The following is a 24,577-nucleotide window of genomic DNA, read 5'->3' as shown; positions in this document are numbered from 1 at the left end:
GTGATATTTATATGCAAAGCAAAAACAAAATTTAAAAAATTTGTTTTTGTTTTATATACAAATTCTTAACAGAACAAACGACCCAAAATTCAAGCGTTGATTTGCCTTTCATAATTTGAAAATTTTGTATATGAAACAAAAAAAATTTTTAAAATTTTTGAAATTTTGTTTTTGCTTTCCATATAAATATCACTTTGGTGACGTGATTTATAAAATTAGGACCATTATTTCTAACGTATTTTCCAACTGGGTGGTAACATTTCATAAAACCCTGATAACAATTTATACCACATAAAATTGTTCAAAGTAGGGGAAATTATAGATTCTTATTTTATCAACCTTAAACATAGTATCGTCATATCATTTATTATATTGAGTCTACTTAAACGTCACAATATGTTCAGAGTTACGTTACTTACCACCAACAAGTTGATAATTTCGAATGAGTAAAATGTATGCTCTCTTTTTCAAAACAGTAAACAAAAACCTCAAGAACCTAGTACTCAACGAAACAGCTGTTTCACCCATAACGTCATCATTGCCGGCTTTTTCTGATTGTATATTATATATATTTTTAACGCTCTCACACCGGGAGACAGCTGATGTGTTCGCATGGGTTGATTGTGTGGACCAATTTGAAACGCATACCAATACTAAACAATAAAATTATTAAAACAATACAATTTTGCCCACAATCAAACAATCAACTAAACACTTTAGAAGAGACAATAATAATAATAATAGTGGTACTAACTAATAATGCGATACTCGTTCAATACAAATCGAATTGAGCAAGAGTATTGTTTTGTTTGGGAACAATACAAACGAATTCTGCTCAAAACACCTTAAAATTCTATATAATAAAAGAGGTTTTTATTAACACTCTCTTTCTCTTTTTGTTTTGTTGTTACTGTTTTTTTCGTTTTTGCACAAAAGTAAAAAATCCAATATTAAATTCATAATACTCACTCAAACATTGAGTATTTGATATTGTTGCAAATATTTTAGTATCTTAAAAGTTATTGAAGTGTTAACAACGTTTAAAAAAAAAGAATTATTTGTTACTTGTAAAAATAAAACAAAAATTATTTATTTTTATTAAAACCAAAACAAAGTGTTTAAGTGAAATTAAATCTATGTGAACAAAAAAAAAAAGGAAACAATAAAGTTTAAAAGTGCTGTTTAAAAAAAAAAATAAAAAAAGAACAACTTTTTCTAAAAACTGTAAAGAAATTAAACATTTTTTAATTTAAATCAATTTTTTATGATTTTTCTATTTGTTTCTTTAATTTTAATGGTAAGTTTAATATATATTTAATTTTCTTTTTATATTTATGTTGTGCAAATTATGGTGAAATTCGTTTTGTATATTTTGATGTGATTTAATAGTTTTTTTTTCTTGTCTTGGAATTGTTTTCATGCTACTGATTGAGCGTGATGAAATTTAAAGAAATTCCCTTATCTCATGTGAAATATTAAGGCAATTTTAAAATGATTCAACAGGTGTTTTCTGCTTGTCTATATTAATGTTTTTGTTGTTAATTTTTTTGTAATTGGCCAACGCCTTTCGAAGATGTGATTTGATTGATTAAACTACATATATTTAAAGGTAAATGATGTCACTTTGATATACTTACTTAAAAACATAGTAAATGTATGAAAACAACAACTTTTAAATTGTAATGTACGTGGCATTTCATCAATAAATTTTGGGAACTATTTTGTAAAAAATATTATCAATTACAGTTATTTAATATCCAAAAAAATAACGAGTTCTCAGAGAGTGCCTAAAAGGTGTCAATTTAGCTTTGCTATGTTAAAGTGAGAGATCCTTTTTATATGAAGACTTAGAACTAGCACAATTCCTTATAACCGAGTTAATAATTCCTCATAACCAGTTAATACAAAGTAGTATATCCTTTACAACTTGAATCAAAACGTTATAAAAATGTAAGTAATATAACAATGAATCTCAACCAATATATTTTGAAATTTACTAAGAATGTGTTGTTGTACAAATCCAACATATCTGGTAGTTTGATTTTCTTGTAAAAATAAATAAAATTGTTGTCTCAACTGTGACTCAGTGATTTATAAACTTTTTATTTTTAAAATAATTATTTTTTTTTAATTATTTCTCATTTACATGTATCCGTAATTGAAAAGAGGCTAGTGGGGGGTCTTCCAAAGTTGCTTCTAAAAGTAAACTTAACGTAAGTAAAAAAATAGTCCATTTTAAGATAATCCGAACTTGACCAATTTTTAAAAAAAAACTTTCATCTAAATATTACTAAAAATGCAAAACCCTGGTTATACTAAAAATACTATTTTTTAAAGGTTCTATATGTATTTAAAATACACTTACCCTTTTATCACAAGGCATAGTTATGTTTTAACCTAAACTTATACTGAGGTTAACCGAAGTTTTTAACAGACATTATAACTATAAGGTTACTTATAACCAGTCTTCGTGTTAATGGAGGTAGGATTACAGAGCAACCTCTTTTATGAAAAACAACAATTTTCACATTTAAACACATTTTCCCCGTTTAAAAAATATTGGTATTTAAATGAAGACAATGGCAAAAGTTATCAATTCAATGGTAAAGACCTATCGATTTATATAGATTCCAAATTTGATTACCATTTCTTAATACTTTCGAAATTTATACTACTTCGAATTTTGCTGGAATTTAAGTTAAAAAAAAGTATAATTTCATCGTTGATTCCAATGTCAAGCAATTGAATTAATGTTGTATTACACCTTATATAAATAGCATTCTCCAGTAAGAAGAAAATATAAATTCAAACCACATTTTCTTTGTTTTGAAAAATATATAATTTTTCAAATTCAAGTCAAATTCCAACAAAATATTCAAGCGCTTGAATTTTTATAAATGTCGGGTTTTAAAAGTAAATATTATTTTGAAAAAGAATCCCACTAAGCATTTGTACTGGAATTCATGTTGAAAGCATGTGTAATTCAAGCCTTGAATTATAGTCAAGTAAATGAATAATAGTTTTATTACACTTGACTAAGGAATGTTATTGATTATCCAGTAAAAAGGAAACATAAGTTCAAGAAATAAGTTTTTAGTTTGAAAAATATTTAATTTTTTCATATATTTATCAAAGTCAAATTCCAATAAAATATTCAAGTAATTGAATTTTTGAGACTTTGGTGCTTATTGGGGATAAAATAAATTATTTTCTTTAAAATTTTATTGGCCTAGTCCTAAGGATTTCAATAAATAATACAAAATACTTCAACATACCCTTCAGGAGACTCTCAAACCATGCCTTCTCTGAAATGACTGAAGTAGGTTTGTAAGGGAGATATAGCAAAGCAACTGCTTATTAACCAGCTTTCAGTTGGCATATATCACTATTTACTTTTACCTTTTGTGGATGTAAGTGAATCACAATTAAATTATGTATGATATTTTCAAATATTAGATTAAAAAATATATAAAATTCACTATTATCGAAATCAAAATTTGGAGAAAAAATTTATAAAGGATCATAGTGGGATCTTACAGGATCACACTGATTATAATCTTGTATTTCCATTAATATTGCAATACAATATAAATATTACAATCATAATTTTGTTAAAAATTATATGAAGCCTATTTAAAAATATAAAATTTTGAAAGAATAAATTTACTTTTTTACAACAAAAGCATGTCGCACTAATTCAATTAGGATATTTTCTCAATTTAGACGATTTTTTCTTAAGTGGATCATAAAATTGGCTTGCAAAACCAGACTTTTCAAATCTTAATAAAAGTTAATTAAAATGGTTTCTCACTCTAATTATGATGAAATTACTAACAAAACAAAAACCACACATTTTCATGGCTTGTAAATGGAATTATAACAAACAAACAAAAAAAAAATAATCACGAAATTCGAAAATGACTTGGCAACAAATATCAATAAAATAAATTAAAATTTTTAAGGCGTCCAACTTTATGTGACGTCATTTTGGCCAGCATTCATTTACACACATGTATACAGAGCAACAATAAAAATTAACAAGAAATAAAATAAGTCTAAAATCAAAACAACAACAGACACAATAAAAACATATAGAATCGAAAATTGAAAACAACAGCAAACCATTAACACCTTTTGATAACGTCTTTAAACATCTTAACTGGCTTAAACTAACTATAATATAGTATATTTGCAATGCGTCTGAGCCCAAATCAAACCTACATGATAATTAATAAAGTTCATGCTCATTCTAATCATTTACATAGCACATTTTGGTTATACTAAATTTATGCTTAAAAAAACAACATGTGAACTTAATTTACAATTTCATATTTTTTTAACATTTTATCATTTTGGTTTTGTCTGTGCTTCAAGGAATAAAGTTTCTATATATAGAAAATGTTATTTTTATCTTCATTTAAATATAGTTCGTAGTATTTATTTATCTATCAAATACTTAATAAACAAAAGATTATTTTTTAATATTTATTTCCGCCCCCCCCTCGTTAGCAGACACTTTTTCAAATTAAATCATTATTTATAAATTATTTATGACAAAATTTAAGTGTTTTTTGAAAATATTCGTGGTAAGATAAGGTATTAAAAAACTGATTGATGGGCTTTCTCTTGTTTTTATTTTGTTACTTTAATAAGTAATTAACAGATAGGAGAATTCCCAAAATATTGACAGTAATGTTGAGTTTACAAGTTTAAAAATCAACTTAGCAAACATTTTAATTTTGTAAAATGAACAATTTTTTATCCTCTAACCGGGCTCAGTTTTCGTATCGTTAAATATTGTAGTCGTAAGTCTATAGACAAATAAATTCTCAATTTCTAAGACCACCTGTTAAATCAATAGCATATCTCTTTTTACACCCATCACCAAAATGATGAATTTTTCATTATTTTTGTGCATACCGAAACTTATATATTGGAACATAAAAATGCGGGTCTTTTTTAATTTAATTTTTTTCTTTTGAAACTTTTATACAGTATAAATTTATTCAAAGTACTGGCAATTGTTATATGACTTCCTTGCCAAAAGAACTGCTCATCTTTTGGAGCCAAAACTAAATCAATAAAATTTTGGATACTCTGTTCTAAGGTGAAGATTATGCCAGAAATATCGTTCTGCATCGATCGACACAAATAATATTCGGACGTGTCAAGGTCTGAACTATAAGGCGGGCGAGGCAAAACTTTCCAACGTCTTCATTCTATAAACTTTCCGACAGAAGAATCAGTTGCATTCGGTACAGTTTCCATGTTATCATCTGGCCAGATTTCAGCAGCTCCTAATAGATATGATCCTTTTAATCCCACCAAATATAGAGCATTACCTTATGGCCATAGATATTTGGCTTTGGTTTGATTCGGCTGGTTGTCAGGACTTCATATACGATCTCTTGCACTTCGGATTATCGTAATGGATTCATGTTCCATGACCGGTGCAAGAATGATTTTCATTAATAGCGTTCAAGCATCATTTTGGTCATGCAAATCGTCTTTCAAGGTCTCTCAGCTTCAATTTGTATTCCCTACTTTTGCTTGAATCCAAACGTTTTGAAATTGCTGCTTGAGTAGACCCCAAAGGTTTTTGCAAGCTGTTGTTGAGTTTGACAACAATCTTAATGGAGTAATGCCTCAAATTCTTGGACTTCAAAATTTTTTGGCTGGCCTGTGCGATCTTTGTCTTACGTGTCAAAATCACCACTTCGGAACCGAATAAACCATCTCTCGCATGTTGGAACATTCAGCATTAGTTTGGGTGAGCAAGCGGAGTGCTTTAGTGACACTTTTTGTTCGAATAAAAGAAGTAAAGCAAAACTTCCCGCATATGATACTTTGTTGGCACAAAATTCGACATTTTCTAGCAAACATGTTTTCAATTTTTTTGAAAATCTTGCTACTTTGACTAGAAAATAATTGCAGCTACTCAAAACGTTATCCGATTTTTTGAAAATGAAAAAAAGTATAAAATTAAGATCACCCTACTTCACATAGAGGTGGCTTGATAATCTTAGAATTTCTTTAAGTCTTTATCAAAAAAGGATGATTCAGAAATAACCATTGTCAAATGATATCATATATAATATTAAGAAGTTCTTGAATAATTGTTAAACGTTTAGATTAGGTTAATAAAACAAAAAAATCTACCACAGAATAAGTAAGACAGTAGTAGATCCAGCAACTGCGACCATTTGATACTTAACCGAACTGACCGACTGAGGCTATTATCAGTCTTATGGCGTCAAAATATTTGGTAATCTTTAGCCTTGATATTAGGTAAATTTATCTACTGGGTATTTAATACCGTAGATATCTATTTGTTGATATTATGGAAGTCTTTGGCAAAGTGGGAATGAGCATTAAATCTATTCCGAGAGAATCAGTGTAACTGACCGATCATGATCAATTTCAATACAGTTATATGTGTCAAATTTATTGTTGATTTAGGGTATACCTGCTTACTGCTTTTGCTCATAAACTATTAACTCACGTTTCTTTAAACAACATTCTGCTCGATTTTCTTGTCTGAGTCATAAGGTTATAATTTCTTCTAGACATAGATATTTTGTTCATACTACAGTGGACTGCAGTAAAAACGAACTCATCATTGACAAGCAATTGTGTAGGTTATAGAATTGTATGATAACAACTAAAAGTAGGCAGTTTTAAGCGAAATTTCGTTTTAAGTGAACTTTATTGTAGTTTATACAAATTGTTTGATATTTTTATGTCTGATAAGAATGGCAAATTCATAATCATATTTAAAGAAAATATTCTTTCTTTATTTATTTGCAAAAAAATATAGATATTACGTTTATCACGAGAATATTGTTTTTCTTATCATGTTTTTTTTTTGCAATGGCGCGCGCACTTTCGATCTTGAGTTATAACAAAAATATTAATTTATTTTCAAGTTTTTAATTGATTAATTTGATTTCTAATACAAATTAACATAAACTAAACAAAATTCGTATATATTTCTTAGTTGTTTTTACAAAAGCTCTGTTGAGGTAATATAATCCTTAAGATGATAATGAAATTAGATGGCAAAAATATTCTATATTTTAGAAAATCTTGATTATAATGAATTACGATATTGCACAGAACATTTTCATATAAGAAATATCTGCTTTAACAAACTCGATATCACTGATACAATTTTTTTCTTTTTTATAAGAAAGTCCCAAAAATAAGTTTCTTTATAATTTTTACAGCTACCACGAAGTTCGTTATAGCTGAGTTTTTATTTTAGCTATAACGATTGGCTAGTGTTAACAACTGGCTAATTCAGCTGAATAATCATTTAAAAATTTAATCAGTTAGTAAAATATCCTAAGCGTCAGAAAACTATTTATTAATGAAAGTCATAACTATAAATAATATTAAGTACTAAATAAATATTATTTAACTAGCATTCTTTCTGTCTTATTGGTTTTATTGAACGTTCTTATCAAAATTTCAAATTATTTCAATATCTCTTTTTGAATTGTTTGATTTTGAAACTGATATAAGTAGCTAATAACTAGTTTAAAATTATAAATAAGTTTTTTTAAAACTATTAACATCTGTGTAATTATTAATAATAGAAATTTTAAATATTTATAACGAGTTTTCCAAAATTTTGATAATTTGGAGGAAACCAAAATGTTGCACAAGCCATCGGAACTTATCCGTTCGAACTTTTTTAAATCTTGGTCATAATTAATGGTCACACAAAATTTGGAGTTGTTAAAAAAGTGTTGATTTGGACACTGAAGACAAAGATCGACCAGGTCAGCTAAAAAAAAATTTGAAGACCAATAATTGTAGGCATTACTTCATGAAATGATGATTGGGCGCTATAAAAGGAAATCATTTTTGCCCCCAGTCATTACTTGCGATGAAAAATAAATCCATAACAATAACCCGAAGCATACAAAATTGCATGTGAAGCCCGGCCATGGTTGGAGCAGTTCAAACGTGTATATTTTGAACGCGGTTTTTGTTTTTAATAACTTTTATCTCATTTTGAATGGTACATATCTGTCATTTATTCTCACTTAGTTATTGAACAATTTGAATTTGTATGCGGGAAGTTTTGCTTTACTTCCTTAATTCGAAAACAAAATGTCGCTGATTGCTCACCAAAGCTTATGGTGAATGTGTTCCATCGGTTTCAAAGTGCGAGATGGTTGGAGAGACAAAGATCGCCCAGGCCAGCCAAAAAAGTTTGAAGACCAATAATTGCAGACACTACGCCATGAAGATTGTTGCAAAACTCAACAAAAGCTTGCTCAAACTCGAATTGAAACCGAGAGACCTTGAAAGACGAAATTATGTTCGACCCCAATGAAAGAAAATCATTTTTGCACCGAGTCATTACTTGAGATGAAAAATTAATCCATTGCGATAACCCGAACCTTAATAGATCGTATGTGAAGCCCGGTTAACCAGCCGAATCGACAACAAAGCCAAATATCCTTGGCACCTAGGTAATTCTCTGTATTTGGTGGTAGCAAAACTTTCATATCTATTATGAGCAGCTGAAATGTGACCATCACAGCACAGCAAGCGAATGAAGTGATTGGGAAGATTTGACTCACTCGCTTTATAGTCCAGACCGTGCGTCGTCCACCTACTATTTGTTTCAATCGATGCAGAACGCTATCTCTGGGATAGGCTTTACTTTGAAACAGTGTATTCGTTCTTGGCCTCAAAAGATGAGCAGTTCTCTTGGATAGGAATCCGTATGTTGCCAGTATACTTTTTCATTCATGTATAATATAAGACTATATATAAGACTAAGTTGATAACAATCGGACAACTAATTATAAAGATATGCCTAAAAATATAATTTGAAGATTTTTGATTATTCTTCGAAATATTACAAAACGAAAATCTTGTCGAGATCCCCTCATGGTCCCACTCTGGAGTTTTTATGTTGAGTTAACTATCCAATGCTTTGTAATTGAGGAAAATCTTTAGAAAATGCAAGATGGCTTTTAATCGTACAATGACATATATTTTAGGAAAATCTTTAGAAAATGGAAGAAGAAACTACAGCGAATTTGGAAATTCTGGAGACATTTAAATTTTGTATGGCTACAGAAACCAAATACTATCGAAATCAGAGGAGTGGAGGTTCATAAATTCATTTTATTGATAGTAATTTTTAATTACATACCTATTATATTCCTGGTTACAAAATTGGGTTAAGAATCATTGATCATTATGGAGTAAGAAAAGGCTAAAGTCTTAGAACTATTCTCAGTCTCTAACCCCTACAAAAGAAATCATTGGACTAGTTTTGTGTCAGTTCTCTTTTAGGGAATAAATAACACCTTCCCCTTAATTCTCACAATATCAAAAAAATAATCTCTAACAAGGGCACATGTGTAGCTAACATTCAACAGTTAATTATATTATTTTCATAGATCATTAAACCATCTGGAACTTAAATATTTATTACTTGAAATAAATATTCAATTTTATAATAATTAAGTAGAACAATGTACATATTTACAAGTCGCTGACATTACTCAATCACTCAGTAATCATCTGAGCTGTACAAATAAATGCATTTGAAATCATTCACATTTAAATAAAATCCTCTTGTAAACTTGTACTAATAAACTATTAACAACATTTTAATTGTTTAATAAATAATATACAATAAATCTTGGGCTCGAAACAAAGTGTTCGATGTATGTATGTGGATATAAATAAACAAAAAATCCCCCTAGACGTTAAGACGGCTTTCAGTTTAGAATTTTAAATAGTTTTTGTTTTTTTTACACATTACAGTTGAACACAATTATAACGAACTTAAAGGGAAAAAAATTTAGTTATAAACAATCCTTAAAAGCAGAAAGTACTCGTACAAATATCTTATAAAAAAGTACATTATTGGACTACCTCTAAATAAAGCATAAGGTATGTGATGGTGATTCCAAAGTATGTTATTTAGTAATTGCAAGTCATTGCCAAAATTTTGTTGGGTAGTTCTCTATAATCGTGTTCGACTGTACTACTGTGTCGATTAATGACCATACAAAAAAGTATCATCATGGTATCAGGTGTAAAATGTATATTTATGGATTTATAAACAAAAACGATACAAAAAAAAACACGCATTGAGAAACCTTGTGATTTAAAATGTTTAAATTTTCAAAAAGGCATGGCATGAGTTTTATTGTACACAGCTAGAAAACACTTTAACACTCGCCTTAGTGACGTTATTAACAACTTTTTTTCCATTCTTGCTTTCATTAAGATAAAATATAAATTTAATTGTATTTAGTATTATTTATAAACATTTATTTACATTATTTGTGGAAAAGTTAATATAAAAAATTCGCATGATTTATAAAAAAAATGCTGATTATAAAATAATAGTAGTAGTAGTAATAGCAGAGAAAAAATATATATATAAAGTAGTTTTGATTTACCTTTCTAAATTAGCTGCTTTGAAAACGAAACCGGCCATTAATATTTAAAAATAATCAAATGAAACGTTAAACACTGCACAACAACACAACACTCATTAAATTTGGAAAATCCCAATTTAATAATGAGGGGATTTTTTACAAAAGTTTGTAAAAACAAACGAAAACAAAAAATTAAATAAAATTCCGATTTGATTTGAAATCTTAGTTGTACGTATACAAAAATACCAACTATAGTGTTGAGGTGAGAGATCAGTGAAACTTTAGAACATGAAAAAATCTAAAAGTTTTGTTAAGAAATGTCATCTGTTCTTAGTCAAGGCTTATTTATGTACTATGACTAGACATAAAATCGAATTATAGCGAACGCTACAGTTATTTAAAATTATCTATCTCATGTGTGGCCTGCTTTTGTACCATGTTAAAGAATTTAGCAAATACCACAAATACTAGTTTAATTGCCTCCTGTCCTTAAAGCCAAAATAATATTACCAAAATTATACGTATGTATTTGCCAAAGCTAAATAGAAACTATCAGTAAATTTTTCCATAAAGGAAATTTTCTACTTTATTTTTTAGCCATTTACATTTTTTTTGCTAATAATTAACATAAAAAAAATATACAAAACCAATTTCACAACTTAAGCAAAATAATTACATATTTAAATATTTGTTAACAAAGAGACGCACACAAATAGCAATAAATTATATTTTTATTTGAAAACTAATACTCTTCTTTATTTTGACAATAAAATAAACAAAACAAAACAGGTGTTAGTTGCTAATCTAACGCAACTGACAGAGAGATATCAACAAAACGGCCAACCTAAAACAACGAGATTTTCTATTAGGCGAGCCGTTGCCCATAACACGGCCGCAGCAATTGCAACATTATAGTTCCAGGCAGCAGAAAACCAGACAACAAAGGCAGCTAGAAAAAACCAACAACAAATTGTTTGGAAAACAACAGCAACAACCGCAACATCAACTAAAACAGCAATTACTACATACGACGACAATCAGTTGCTGTCGTAATTGTAACTGTTGCCACGAAGGTGATTGTATTAGTTGTTGTAGTTGTTGTTGTCATTGCTGTTGCATGTTAACGCAAAGTTTCACGCATAAAAGCCACAAAATTACCACCTTAACAACAGACAGTTATAAACAACTATTTGTTTTGATTACTATGTTATTAACAGTATTAAGTGTACAGCCATCAACATTTACAATGGCAGCACCTTTGCAACAGCCACAACAGTATCAGCTAACGCAGCCGCAGCTACATCAACAACAACATAATTTACCCCACGATACACTTCATCATTCCCAGTTACCTGACATTTTGTTGGCTGATGAAAAAGTACACAGATATGATCATCATCATAATTATATTTATCATAATCATCAAAGGCATAGACAACAGCAGCAGCAGCAGCGTCATCTACAGCATCAACAATTGGAGACTGATTTAATACGGAACGTGGAGGATGAGGATGATGAGGAGAAGATACATAAACGCGAAATAAGTTGGCATGATTATTACAATAGTATAATGCAATCTCAGGCAATTAATTGGTATAATCCTTGTGGTGGCTTTTCAAAAATGGACGAAAAACCGGTTAAACGAAAGAGACCTCCACCAATCAAAAAGGTAAGTTTTGAAGGAGCTTTTGTTTTTAAAGTTAATATACAGATGTTTAAAAGTTATTGTTTCATAATGATATCAGAACCATAAAGTTGACAATTAAAAAGCTTAAAAGCTTTCGCCACTTAAATTTTTGACAAACGACTTAGGCATGTGACAATTAGTTTCGTATCTATGTATTCTACCCTTTAATCATGACAATTAAACTTAGCTTAACACCAGTTTATATTGTTCCACAAGAAAAGGCGCGGATCCAGGTGAAACATTGAGAGGGGAAGAAATAAATAAAATTTTTTATTTTCTTTTCGGTCGTACGTTAAGACCTATCATCTATAGCCAGTTTCAATAAAGAGCTTCCTTTTCTTTATTATATAAAATAATGGGAATACGCAAACGTGAATAAAAGGCTGTAAAAGCATTCAAAACAGGCTTTGTAAAAAGGCTTAATTGTTGAAAGCTTAATTATTAAAAAAATAATTATCTTACTAAAATAAACGGTATAGAAAATACAAAAGTTTTTAACCAAACTACAAAAAGCACCTAGTTGGTTGACAACTTTAAAACCTTAATTAGTAAACAAGAATCCGTTAGATAAAATATAAGTGTTTTTTTAGAAAAGCTTTTTTGATCAGCAAATAATAAGAAATGAATGCAGATCATCTGACAAATGAAACAGCATACTGCGTTTCTTTTAATCACCTCTAATAATGAAAATTACACTCTGCTACAAAATGACACTTTTTGTCAGAACTTGAAAAGCCACCTAGTGGAGGTTGTAGGCCTAGGTGAGGACATACTAAAACCGTTTTCAAAGATTTTGAAACACCCTCAAAATTTTTTGTTATTTTGAAAAAACTGTTTTATGGTAGGTCGTAGTACTTTAGTACCTCTAACTCACACATTTTTAGACCGATTTCAAAATTTTAAACAATTATAGTTAGGTAAAGAATTAAGCTTTCATAAAATGTATGTATAAGATCTATATTCCCAGAAATTGTTTAAGTTTTTATAAATAGTTTGGCTTTCTTTTTTATTTTTTTCCTAATTTTTCAAATTCAGCAATAGTTATTTTAAATTTTGTCTATGAAACCCTATTTTTTATAGACAATTTTATGTAGACAAAAACGAGATATTAGTGGTTAAAATCGGTTTATACTTGCAAAAGTTATAAAACTTTTCCAAAAAATTTACCTTGTAAATTAAATATATTGGCTGGGGGCGAATAACTGAATAACTTTTACAATTTTCATCCGATTTGAATTATTAAAACGATGGTTTGTTAAGAACTAAATTTCCTTAATACATTGGTATAAATTTATATAAGCTTCCATATCAAAACAAGCAATGAAAAGCGTTTAAAATCAAAAAAGATTATAAATTTTGTTTTTCTTTTAGATATTCTTAACAAAAACAATACTTATAACTAACAAATGCACGTCATTTTAAAGCGTAATCAGTTTTCTTTTTAAGCCCGTTAAAAAATTTAAAGTCGGATAGAGACTGACTGAGTTACAGATCGATAAGTTCACGGACATAACTGAAAACGGTTTTTTTCAGAATAATTTCTGAATTTGAGGGTGTTTTGGAAATTTCTTGACACAATTTCTAATGTACTCAGCAAGCCCTATAACCTACGATAGGTCGTTTTCCATCAAAATATCCCAACTTAAAAGGATCCACAAATATTAAATTCGAACAAATTTTCCAAGAAGACAAAAGTGTTATTATATCTATTAAGTCCTGGTGAATTCATATTCGAACTTTGTTTCTGATCCTTAATTTCATTATTTGATAAAGTCCTTTTAAATGGCCGCCAGTCATAATTTTTCCAAAGTGAAAGCACATCGAATTATCACAATTTAGAAATTTTGATCGAAAGTGATGTGATTTCAGGAAAAATATTAAGGTGAAAAAAAAATAGTTTTTCCACTAAGTTGTTTCTTAGAAGAAGTATAAGTAATAAGGCGTTGAAGATATTTTTTTATACCCAGTAAAACCAACGACGAGTGGTAGGCTAAAACAAAATTTTAAAATAATTGAAAAATATTATAAAGGTTTTTTAAAATTGATGTCTAATGAAAAACAAATGATAAGAAAATAATTTTTACAAATGATAAGACTTCAACAGTTCGCCCTTAAGACATCACTCATCAAATTTGTCTGGTTTTCAATTAAGAAGTAAAATTTTTTGTTAAAGCATGGCTGAATCAATCAAATGGCAAACTTCGCCTGATAGTAAAAAACTGATTTTGTGGATTCGTAATAAAACCCGAAAGATACTTTAAAAACAATTTTTAATTAGGTAAACAAGCGAACTTGTAATATTTACAAAACAATTTATGAAAGCTTTCAGATTTAGCTTTTCTGATTTTTAAAAAATTAAGCTTAACTTTCGAAATAAATTTTTATTTTTTATTTTTTTTTTCTTTCTTTTAAAATTTATTCTAATTATTTATATATTTCTCCTTCTACTTTCAGGAACTAAGAAAACTACAAAATACCATAGCTAAAAATTATAATTTAATAAAGGGCACCCTACATGCGATCAATATACGTAACATGAAGCAGTGGGACTTGGGTGAACAATACTCGTTTCTGCCCAAATTAAATACCAATTCAAGTGTAAGTATTGTAATTATTTACATTTTATCATACAAAATCAAACAAGCTCCTTTTGTACACAAAAAAAGGAAAGATATATTTCATAAATACGGAAAATATTTAGCAAAAGCAGGCACAATTTTAACAATATAAAGCAAAATAATAGCAAATGTTAAAGATTTTAAGGTGGAAATTAAAAATGAAAGCATTACAATTCGCTTCCTAGTAAGCACTTAAAATATGTTTTGTTTTTAGCAATGCTATATAAAATCGTTGTATGGTAAAGAAAAAACATAAATCTTTATTATTTTACTGTTTCCTATTAGGGTTTTTTAAGTTTCATTGATTATTGTTTCATTATTTAACTGCTTCCTAGTAATGCTTTTTTGGTAGACAAAACATTTCTTTCAGAACGGTTTAAACTTTAAGTTCCTTTCCTCTATTTTTGACCATAATTGTTTCAAAAACAATTTAAAGTCCACATACCACTTGTTTTCACTGTGATCTTCCTCAAAGAAAATAACGACAACAAAAAACCCCAAGTCAATGTTTTTCTTTGTTTAAGTCAGATACATTGTTGTTGTTATTATTATTATTATTTTTTTATATTGTTTTTTACCTTACTAACCATAATTGTTGGCACGTTACCCTGGGGGCGTTGATTGAGTAGTTTATGAATTTATTCTTTCATTCTCTCTCAACATCATCATTTATCTTTGGATATACTCGTATCCACAGACACACAGTCAATTTCATCCATCTACACACATGCAGCATCTCAAACTTATGAATGTGTCCGTTTTTTTTGTTCCTCTTACGGATTGTATGATTTAGGTGTCTTGTTAACCAGTTGTTAAATATCAGTTTCTTTTCAGTTGTCCCTCATCCTTTCTTTACTGCCCTCCCTCCCTCTTTATTTAATGATTACGACGTTGGGGTTTGTAAATACTCACATACATTTTGGCATGTTTTAATGTACGTTTTATTTATTTTCTGTTTTAGTTTTCTTTTTTTTTTCTTGTTTGAACTCATCTGAAGGATGTAGTTTTGTATTTTATAATGTGAAAAGTTGTTTCTTAAGTAGTTCAAAATGTGAAGCCATAAACTTGTAAGAATGCCGCCATAAGTAGTAGTCATTTCATATTTTTTTTTCAGGAATTAAATGTGAAAATCTTTAAATATGTTGTTACAAAAAATATGCACGAAAGTGCATTTTAAATTTGGAATATAATGTTTAGTACTTTGGTACTTTTTTTGGCTCTGCGAAATGTGGGCCCAAAATCGAAAAGCTCCATATTTAAAGAGAGACATCAGAGCGTATTATTTTGCCCATACCATCAAGAACTTCTGATTCGTTAACATTTACACCATAACATTACCTTGACGCGATCTGTTTCAGTTATGTTCAAATTTTGGTGAAACAATCGGTATGTTTCAGCCTTTTATCTTTGGGGTCTGATTTCATCGATTTTAAATAGCAACCGTTGGATTATAGTGAATATATTGATGTATCAATCATGTATGTAAGTTATTTGTTCGATTTGCAAAGTTGATTTCAACATACAAACGTACGAATGGTCATGGCTATATCGACTTCGCTATCTATAACGACCCAGAATATATACATATGTATATGCTTTATTAGATATCAAATGACCTAATAAAATTACCAGCAAACAAACCAACAATCTTACTAAAAAATCTTTGGGTTTTCCATTACAAACGCTTGGAAAAAGTACCCACACATTAACACAAATACAATAATTATTGAGATAAATTCCTATAGAAAATTGTTATTGTTTTAAGTTTTTTTTTTTCATTCTCAAAGTTATTTTGCACTCAATGAAAAAACAAAAAAAAATCAACATAAATACACTTTTAAAAATAAACCTTATTTTCTACTTACTCACTGATAATAATTTATTTTTAAACCTGGATGACAGTATAAATTTTTATTGAAAATAAACAAATTTCTATTTAGCCTCAACTAACTGGGTATAAGCGGGAACAAATCCGATAAAACAATATTTGATAAACAGCAAATTTTAACGCCAAAACCAACACAATTACAAAAACTCATACTTAATTATAAGGAATCACCAACATTAAAGTGGAATTTCAGAGAAATTTTAAAACACAAATTGACGTCAATTCGAATACGAACTCTTCTGTTTAAATAACCACAAATAACAAAAAACCCTTGCTTGCCAGCCTCACATAAAATCAAACATATATGTATTTAATGCGACAACATGTACAATTGAAAGCAAACTAAAGAAATCGGTAATAATTAAGCAATATTCTCTGATTTTCATATTGACTTTTCAACAAACAACAACTGACTGTCTGAATAAAATGAATCATACCAACCAACAACCATTTATTCCAGCAAACCTCGTCTAGCATGTGCTTTATAAAACTTTGTTTAAATGTGTAACAACACAATATTTGTGAGTACTCACTCGCACATATATATATTTTGGTGGAATCCCCCGCCAACGATAGAGTAGGGGGCTCGCTGCCAGTAACACACCCAATGCTACACCAACTGACACACTCATCCACACTATTGAGAATACAGTTGAATTTCGTTTCGTATATTTTTAGCACAATGAGAACATTATTCTATGAAATTACACCTAATCCTCCACCATAGAGGTTATTGCAAAATTAAAGCTTTAAGTTTCAAATTTTTTTTTATCTGACATGTTGTCGAGTTTTTCTTCGATTTCCAATAAAAAAATTATATTTTGCCAAAATTTAATAACTTTAAATTTTTTTATTGGTGACCAGCCAATTATGGGATTTTCCTATACAAATAGTGACAGATGTCATTGAATAACTTACAAACATGATTGATAAATCTATATATCGTGTATTGTCCTTGTTCGGTTGCTATTAAAAATCGAGAAAATCGGCTCACAAATGGATGAGATCGGTTTTTGACCTATTTTTCACCAAAAATTGGTTTCACTCCAACATTTTTTTCACTCATAAATTACTGTGATATAAACAAAAAAACATACCCATCACCCTGAGCGGAGTAAATAAGTTTGTCATTCCGTTTGTAATTTCCACATTTTTCATTTGTGACCCCAGAGAGTATATACTAGGCTGGTTCGAATTCAAGAAACCATATGTCTAAAATCAAATCCTATCTTACATGCGTGTACTTTGAGTGTAAATTTTACATGTGTTTTGTTATTGTAACAAAAACAAAACACAAGTAAAGTCACGCTTGTACGAACATACAATTTTTTGAAAACAAGCGAATTTACTTAATTGTGAATAAATACGAAAATAATCAATCGATTTTTATGATCGATATCTAATATTGTTGCTACTAATGTGGGTTTGCGATAAAGCAATAAATCTGAATAAGTCTGTCGTTTTCTATTTTTAATGATTTTTTTAAAACAAAAAAAATTGATATTTTTACACAAAAAAATATATTTTTTGCTTTAATTTGTTATTATAACTCCGAAACTACTGAGCCGATCATAACGCAATATGTATGTGAAAATTTGTACATAGCATGGGAAAAATGTTTTCGAAATTCAATCAATCGAAAGAAGAACATTAACTACTCAATTTTATGTATGTATATCAACAAAAAAGTAAAATTTTGTGAAAATGGGCAAATTCACTTAATTGTGAATAAATACGAAAATAATCAATCGATTTTTACGATCCATATCTCATTTTGTTTCTATTACATGTGGCTTTACGACAAAGTAATAAATCTGAACAATTTCTGCCATTTTCCATTTTTCAGGAATTTTTTAAAATCAAAAAATTAGATATTTTCACATAAAAAAAATAATTTTTTTCTTAAATTTGTTATTATAACTCCGAAACTAATGAGCCGATCATAACGCAATGTGTATGTGAAAATTTGTACATAGCATGGGGAAAATCTTTTCGAAATTCAATCAATCGAAAGAAGAACATTAACTACTCAATTTTATGTATATCAAAAATAAAAGTTAAATTTTGTGAAAATGAGCGAATTCACTTAATTGTGAATAAATTCGAAAAGAATCAATAGATTTTTATCCTTGATATCCTTTTTTGTTGCTATTACATGCAACTTTGCGACAAAGTAATAAATCTGAAAAAGTTCTGCCGTTTTCGATTTTTCTGAGTTTTTTAAAACACAAAAATTAGCTATTTTCAAGTAAAAAATATATTTTTTGCTTCAATTTGTTATTATAACTCCGAAATATATATTATAATATATAAACATATTAATGGCTATATAAATTTGAACTTTTATAAGTTTACTTCAATAATATCGGACTAACCCTTTTTGAGTTATCATAAATTATGTGGAGAAACATCTAAAAAAAATCACAATTTTAGGAAAAACAAGTAAGAGTGCTATATTCGGCTGTGCCGAATCTTTATACCCTTCACCAAATTATACTTCAAAATTTTAAATATTTTTAGGTAAACAAAATTTAATTTTTTTCCAGTTGTTTTTTTCATTTTTTGGAAAAAAAATTTTTTCGATTGTTATTTTAAATTTTTTAATTTTTTTTTTAATTTAAAATTTTTTTTTTCTTAAATTTTTTTTTGTGAAAAAAAAATCCGGGTTAAAATTTTTTTTTCCGATTTTGTCCATTGTAGGTCCATCCTACTATGGTCTTATATACGTCGTCGCAAATGTCTTTGAAATATCTATCATTAGATATCCATATTGTCTATATTAATGTCTTAGTAATCCCGATATAGGTCAAAAATATGTCAAAAATCGAGGTTGTCTTGGTTTTTTCCTCATATCTCAGCTGATTTTAAATAGCAAAATTCTCGAAAGCATGTCTGACAGAATTATTGAAGATTTGGATCCCGAAAATATCTGGGGTCTTCAGAAAATTGATTTCAACAGACAGACGGACATGGCTTAATCGACTCCGCTATCTATATGGATCCAGAATATATACTTTATAGGGTCTGAAATGAAAAATGTTGAAATTACTAACGGAATGACAAACTTATATATACCCTTCTCACGAAGGTGAAGGGTATAAAAATTTAAAAAAATTAATACCTTCTCATGAAGGTGAAAAATCTATCCATAGAAAATTTTACCATTTTTGTACTTAGGAAACCATGATGCATCAAATCTATATAGTGGTTAGAAAAGTCTTTATTTGCTGTTGATCTGTATTATCTATTATACGTGTTTTATTTATTCAATTTTACATTCAATTGTAGGTACTTTTATAGTCCATTTTATATTCCAATTTAACTGTAATGGTAGGGTCTCTTTAGTCTGCAATTTCAACATCAATCGTCGGTCTTTTTATACCCCATTTTTAGCTACAATCGTAAATCCACTTTATATTCCGATTTTAACTTCAATCGTAGGTCTTTTAATACTGAAATTTTAACTTGAATCGTTAACTTATACTACAATTTCAATATCAAAACATCTGCTTTAATTCATGTTATACTCCAATTCTAGCTTGAATCTTAAGTGTTTTAATAATCCAAATTGTGAGACCAATCATAGGTATTTTTATGTTCCAATTTTAACTTCAATCGTAGGTCTATTAATATATTTGTATGACACAATTTACTTTTTTATTGTATGTAATGTCTTTAATTTATCTCTTTTTCCTTAAGAAAATTACGATTTGGTCATTTTGTATCAATAGATTTTTTAGATGAATTACCTTTAATTATATAACAACTTTAAAATGAAGCCACAATTTCCTTTACTTTGATATATAATAAGTGTGCGAATGTTATATAAAACTCCCTTTTCACTTAGCTCTATTGCACACCACAGTATAATAACTAAACGTTTTTTAAGCGAATTGTGTACTTTTACTTAGTCTAACATTTTGTATTCAAAAAAAATGGACTTAGCTTAGCGTTTGCTCGCTTAGCTAACGCTATGTGCTTTCAGTTAAAAAAAAATAGCATGAATTGGTTATGAAAACGCGTACATTGAGTCACAAATGTTTGATAAAATATATTATACTTATCGCATGAATGAAATTGTTATTGTTTGTTAATTGAATACTCCGCCGCACCTTTTCTCCCTGGTTCCATATTCATCTGACTGAGCTGGTTGTTGGTGGCGGCGATGAAACGTCACATTATTTATTACTGTTGTTGTTGTATTATAAAATGTTTAAAGCTTTTTTTTATATATTTCAATAAAATGACGATGATGACTACGACAATGTTATTTATTTATTTATTTTTCATATTAAGTATTACCGCACAAAATATCGTTTAATATTCCAATGAAAAGCTGAAACACGTTTTCTATTGATATAAACAGGTAAACAAACGCTGTCAATAATTAATTAATTTTATTTATTTTTTGCTTCTAATGAATTATTTATAAATTCTATACCTAATAATTGTTTATTTCCCTGCCATTAACATTTAAATCAACGAGCTAGCGAGCGAGCGTCACTTGATTTGTCTTGTTCCTACAATCAGTTCAAGTTCATTAAACTTTTTTTTTTGCTTTGACTTTGCATGAAATGTGCAAGTTATATGGAAATCAGCTGTAGAAAATTTCCAATGTGGAAATAGTTATCAAAGTCTAGCTATAAAGTTTATCACGTGAGTGCAACTAGTCATTCATTTGCTGTGATTAATTCTAAATGCATTTGTGCTAAAAACTGTAGGAATTTTTCTAGTTAAGCGCCGATTTCCAAAACAACAAACAACTACAGGTTAAACATCACGTTTGCTAGAAATTGTTTAGTTGTTTTGTTGCATATTTCTGTTAAAATGAATCATCGCTACCTCTTCATAATACGGTTGATGCATCAAACAGATATTTTTGTAGTTCAATTTTCAAAATGTGAAAACTTTAAAAAATTACATTAATTTTATCATTTTTTATCAGCAACACTATTCAAATTTAGACTTAATCACACTTTCAAATAAAAGTACACCCTATATGTGTCGTGTTCTATACATACGATATGTCTATATGATTTACACGAACAAATTTTTTTGTTAGTCAAAATCATGACTTACCTTCAATAACATATTAATCTTTATGTTTTTGTAACAAATTAGTCTATCTTAAACACATTTTACACAAACATTTGGTTATTAATACTCTTTTCTGCCAAATATGTACAGCTTTTTGACAGAAACAGCATATTTGCGGAAAAAATGCTGTTCATAGTACAAAATACATAGAATTTTCATATGTGTGGAAATCCACACAATGCCAATTTTTAAATATTAAATTAATGTGTTTTCTGTGCTAAATTAATAAAAAAAAGTTTTTTTAATGTATAAAAAAGATTAATTTTGTGTGGTTTTCCGCACATGGCTGAGATGAAGGTTATGTTTATGATGGACCATCTGATATTTTAAGGTTTAAGGAAATTCTATAAATTTGTTAAGGCAAAAGTCTATTCAGCTGTTCTTTGTACATTTTTAAACTCCCCCATGTGACATAAACATTTTCCGTATTTATAAAAAAAACTTTAATATTAAAATCATATTTTTCCCTTTATAACAATTCAAATTCTCTTCTCTTACAGATCTCACTCCGTCGCTGGCATCGTCAATTGCAAATCTACGTGGCTGCTTTCGAATATCTACGACGCGCTCAATTACACTTTGATTATGTAAGAGACAGTCAGGAAAGTCCCTTTGCACATGAACTAAATGATCTAATGAAAGATGCTCGCAATATATTATGCAATATAGAACATGCCATCAATAACACAACCACACGAAAGAGTGCCACAAATATCGACTCACTCTTTATAAGTCGCACCAGAATGGAAGGTATATTTAATTTTACCACAAACATAAAATACGTGTCACCCTTGAAATGGCATCAAATAAAAACCGATGACAAAAATTGGATTGTTAATGAAATTGATTTAAGATTTGCCAAATCTCATTATCTGGGTTTTGTACGCAAATTAATGAAAATCTTGAGAATGCATACAAAAAGACCGGGACCCATATATCTGGGCAAAAATGGCAATGGCAATAAAAAGCAACCAGAACAAAATCGGCAGCTACAGCAACAAAAGAAATCACAAAATCGGGATAAAACCAAACTAAGACATTCAAAAAATAACTCGAATAAGTATTACAAAGAAAATACATTCTCTTAAAAGAATAAATTCATTAAATTTATAAGAATATAACAAAAAAAATATTTAATCTCGTCTACATTCACATTTTATTTTTTTAAACATTTCCTTAATTTTACCACATTTTTCATTATTATTTATACGAAAACTGAAAACTTTTTAACTAAATATGTCTTTATTTCAAATATTTTATTTAAACATCATATCTTTTTTATTAATCATTATTATTGTTATTATTTAAGTATTAATCATAATCTCATTTTCAGGAATGAGTGGTTTCACAGTTTCGAAATAAAAAAAATATTTTGAATTTAAAAAACTGAAACTGTGAACCTCTTAAATATTTATATTTGTTAAATTATTTTCCATTATTTTTATTTATAAGAAATTAATCATTGATACTGTAACAAACGAAACTGTGATATAGTTATGTATTAATAAATACCTATTTTTTTTAAATTACTTGCATGTACTTATGTATTTATATAATATATGAAATTAATAATAAATTATGGCTAAAAAGACAAACATATAATGAAGTTTTATTCAACACATATTCTACATTTTCACTACTAAATAATGTTCTTTATTGGTGGCCCACGGTGGCCCAAATGCTGGATCAAATTATCAATTGTTTTTATATATCGTTGCAATTACAAACATAAAATTTTTCTAACATCCATAAGCCATAATTTGATACCATAAAAACCATTTTAAATTTGTCATCTATATCTCAAATCCCAAATTTTATATTTTCAAAATTTTTTTAACGAAATGTCAAAAAATTAAAATAAATGATTTTTATTGTAATAAATGAGGATTAAAAACGCAAATGCTAACCTTTGAAATAGATGTATATTTGATTTACATTAAATGGTGTATCTTTCGAACGCGGTTTTATTTTTAATAACTTATATGTCATTTTAAAGGGTACATATCAACCATTTATTTTCACTTAGTTATTGTACATTATAGTATAAACTATGCTTCGAAAATGTCGAATTTTCTACCAACAAAGCGTCATATGCGGGAAGTTTTGCTTTACTTCTTTAATTTAAAACAAGTATGAGAGCAATATTCGGCTGTGCCGAATCTAATTACCCTTCACCAAATTAAACATCAAAATAAAAATTTTAAATATTTTTAGGTAAACAAAAATTATTTTTTTTTCCAAAGTTGTTTTTTCATTTTTTGGAAAAAAAATTGTTTCGAATTGTTTTTTTTTAAATAAAAATTTTTTTATCTAGAATTTTTTTTTTAAATTTAAATTTTTTTTAAAAATTTAAAAAAAAAATTTTGGCTTTTAAATTTTTTTTGGTGAAAAAAAATTCGGGTTAAAAAATATTTTCTCCGATTTTGACCCATTGTAGTTCCAAATTACTGTGATCTTATATACGTCGTTGCAAAGGTCTTTGAAATATCAATAATTATCCATAATTTCTAATTAATGACTTAGTAATCCAGATATATGTAGGTCAAAAATCGAGGTTGTCCTCATATTTCAGCCATTTGTTGACCGATTTTGCTGATTTCAAATAGGAAACTTCTCAAAAGCATGTCTGACAGAATTATTGACGATTTTAATCCCGAAGATATCTGGGTTTTTCAGAAAATTGATTTCAACAGACAGACAGGATCCAGAATATATATACTTTATAGGGTCGCAAAATTATATTGTGGAAATTACAAACGGAATGACAAACTTATATATACCCTTTTCACGAAGGTGAAAGGTATAAAAAGTGCCACTGAAGCTCACCGATTGCTAAACCAAGCTTATTGTGAATGTGTTTCATTGGTTT

At 28.4% G+C, this 24,577-nt stretch overlaps 1 protein-coding gene across 1 annotated transcript; it reads left to right on the top strand.

The window, feature by feature from the left end:
- Positions 1 to 1,231: 1,231 nt before the first annotated feature.
- LOC135958298 (uncharacterized) lies at positions 1,232 to 22,796 on the top strand. Its single transcript, XM_065509199.1, has 4 exons — positions 1,232 to 1,297; positions 11,208 to 12,087; positions 14,560 to 14,703; positions 22,209 to 22,796. The coding sequence occupies exons 2-4, from the start codon at positions 11,536 to 11,538 to the stop codon at positions 22,794 to 22,796; spliced, it is 1,284 nt and encodes a 427-aa protein (XP_065365271.1). The 5' UTR covers positions 1,232 to 1,297; positions 11,208 to 11,535.
- The last annotated feature ends 1,781 nt before the right edge of the window (positions 22,797 to 24,577 follow it).

The sequence above is a fragment of the Calliphora vicina genome, chromosome 4, assembly GCF_958450345.1.
Source record: "Calliphora vicina chromosome 4, idCalVici1.1, whole genome shotgun sequence".
Lineage (NCBI taxonomy): Eukaryota > Metazoa > Arthropoda > Insecta > Diptera > Calliphoridae > Calliphora > Calliphora vicina.
The sequence above is the reverse complement of the archived record's forward strand: the minus strand, read 5'-3'. Positions and strand labels throughout refer to the sequence as shown.

What these genes read in the sequence shown, in the direction of transcription:
- LOC135958298 (XM_065509199.1), top strand. Translation starts at nt 11,536, where the DNA reads ATGTTAACGCAAAGTTTCACGCATAAAAGCCACAAAATTACCACCTTA. An exon ending in GACCTCCACCAATCAAAAAG is followed by an intron (nt 12,088 to 14,559) that starts GTAAGTTTTGAA and finishes TTCTACTTTCAG; the next exon opens with GAACTAAGAAAACTACAAAA. An exon ending in AATTAAATACCAATTCAAGT is followed by an intron (nt 14,704 to 22,208) that starts GTAAGTATTGTA and finishes CTTCTCTTACAG; the next exon opens with ATCTCACTCCGTCGCTGGCA.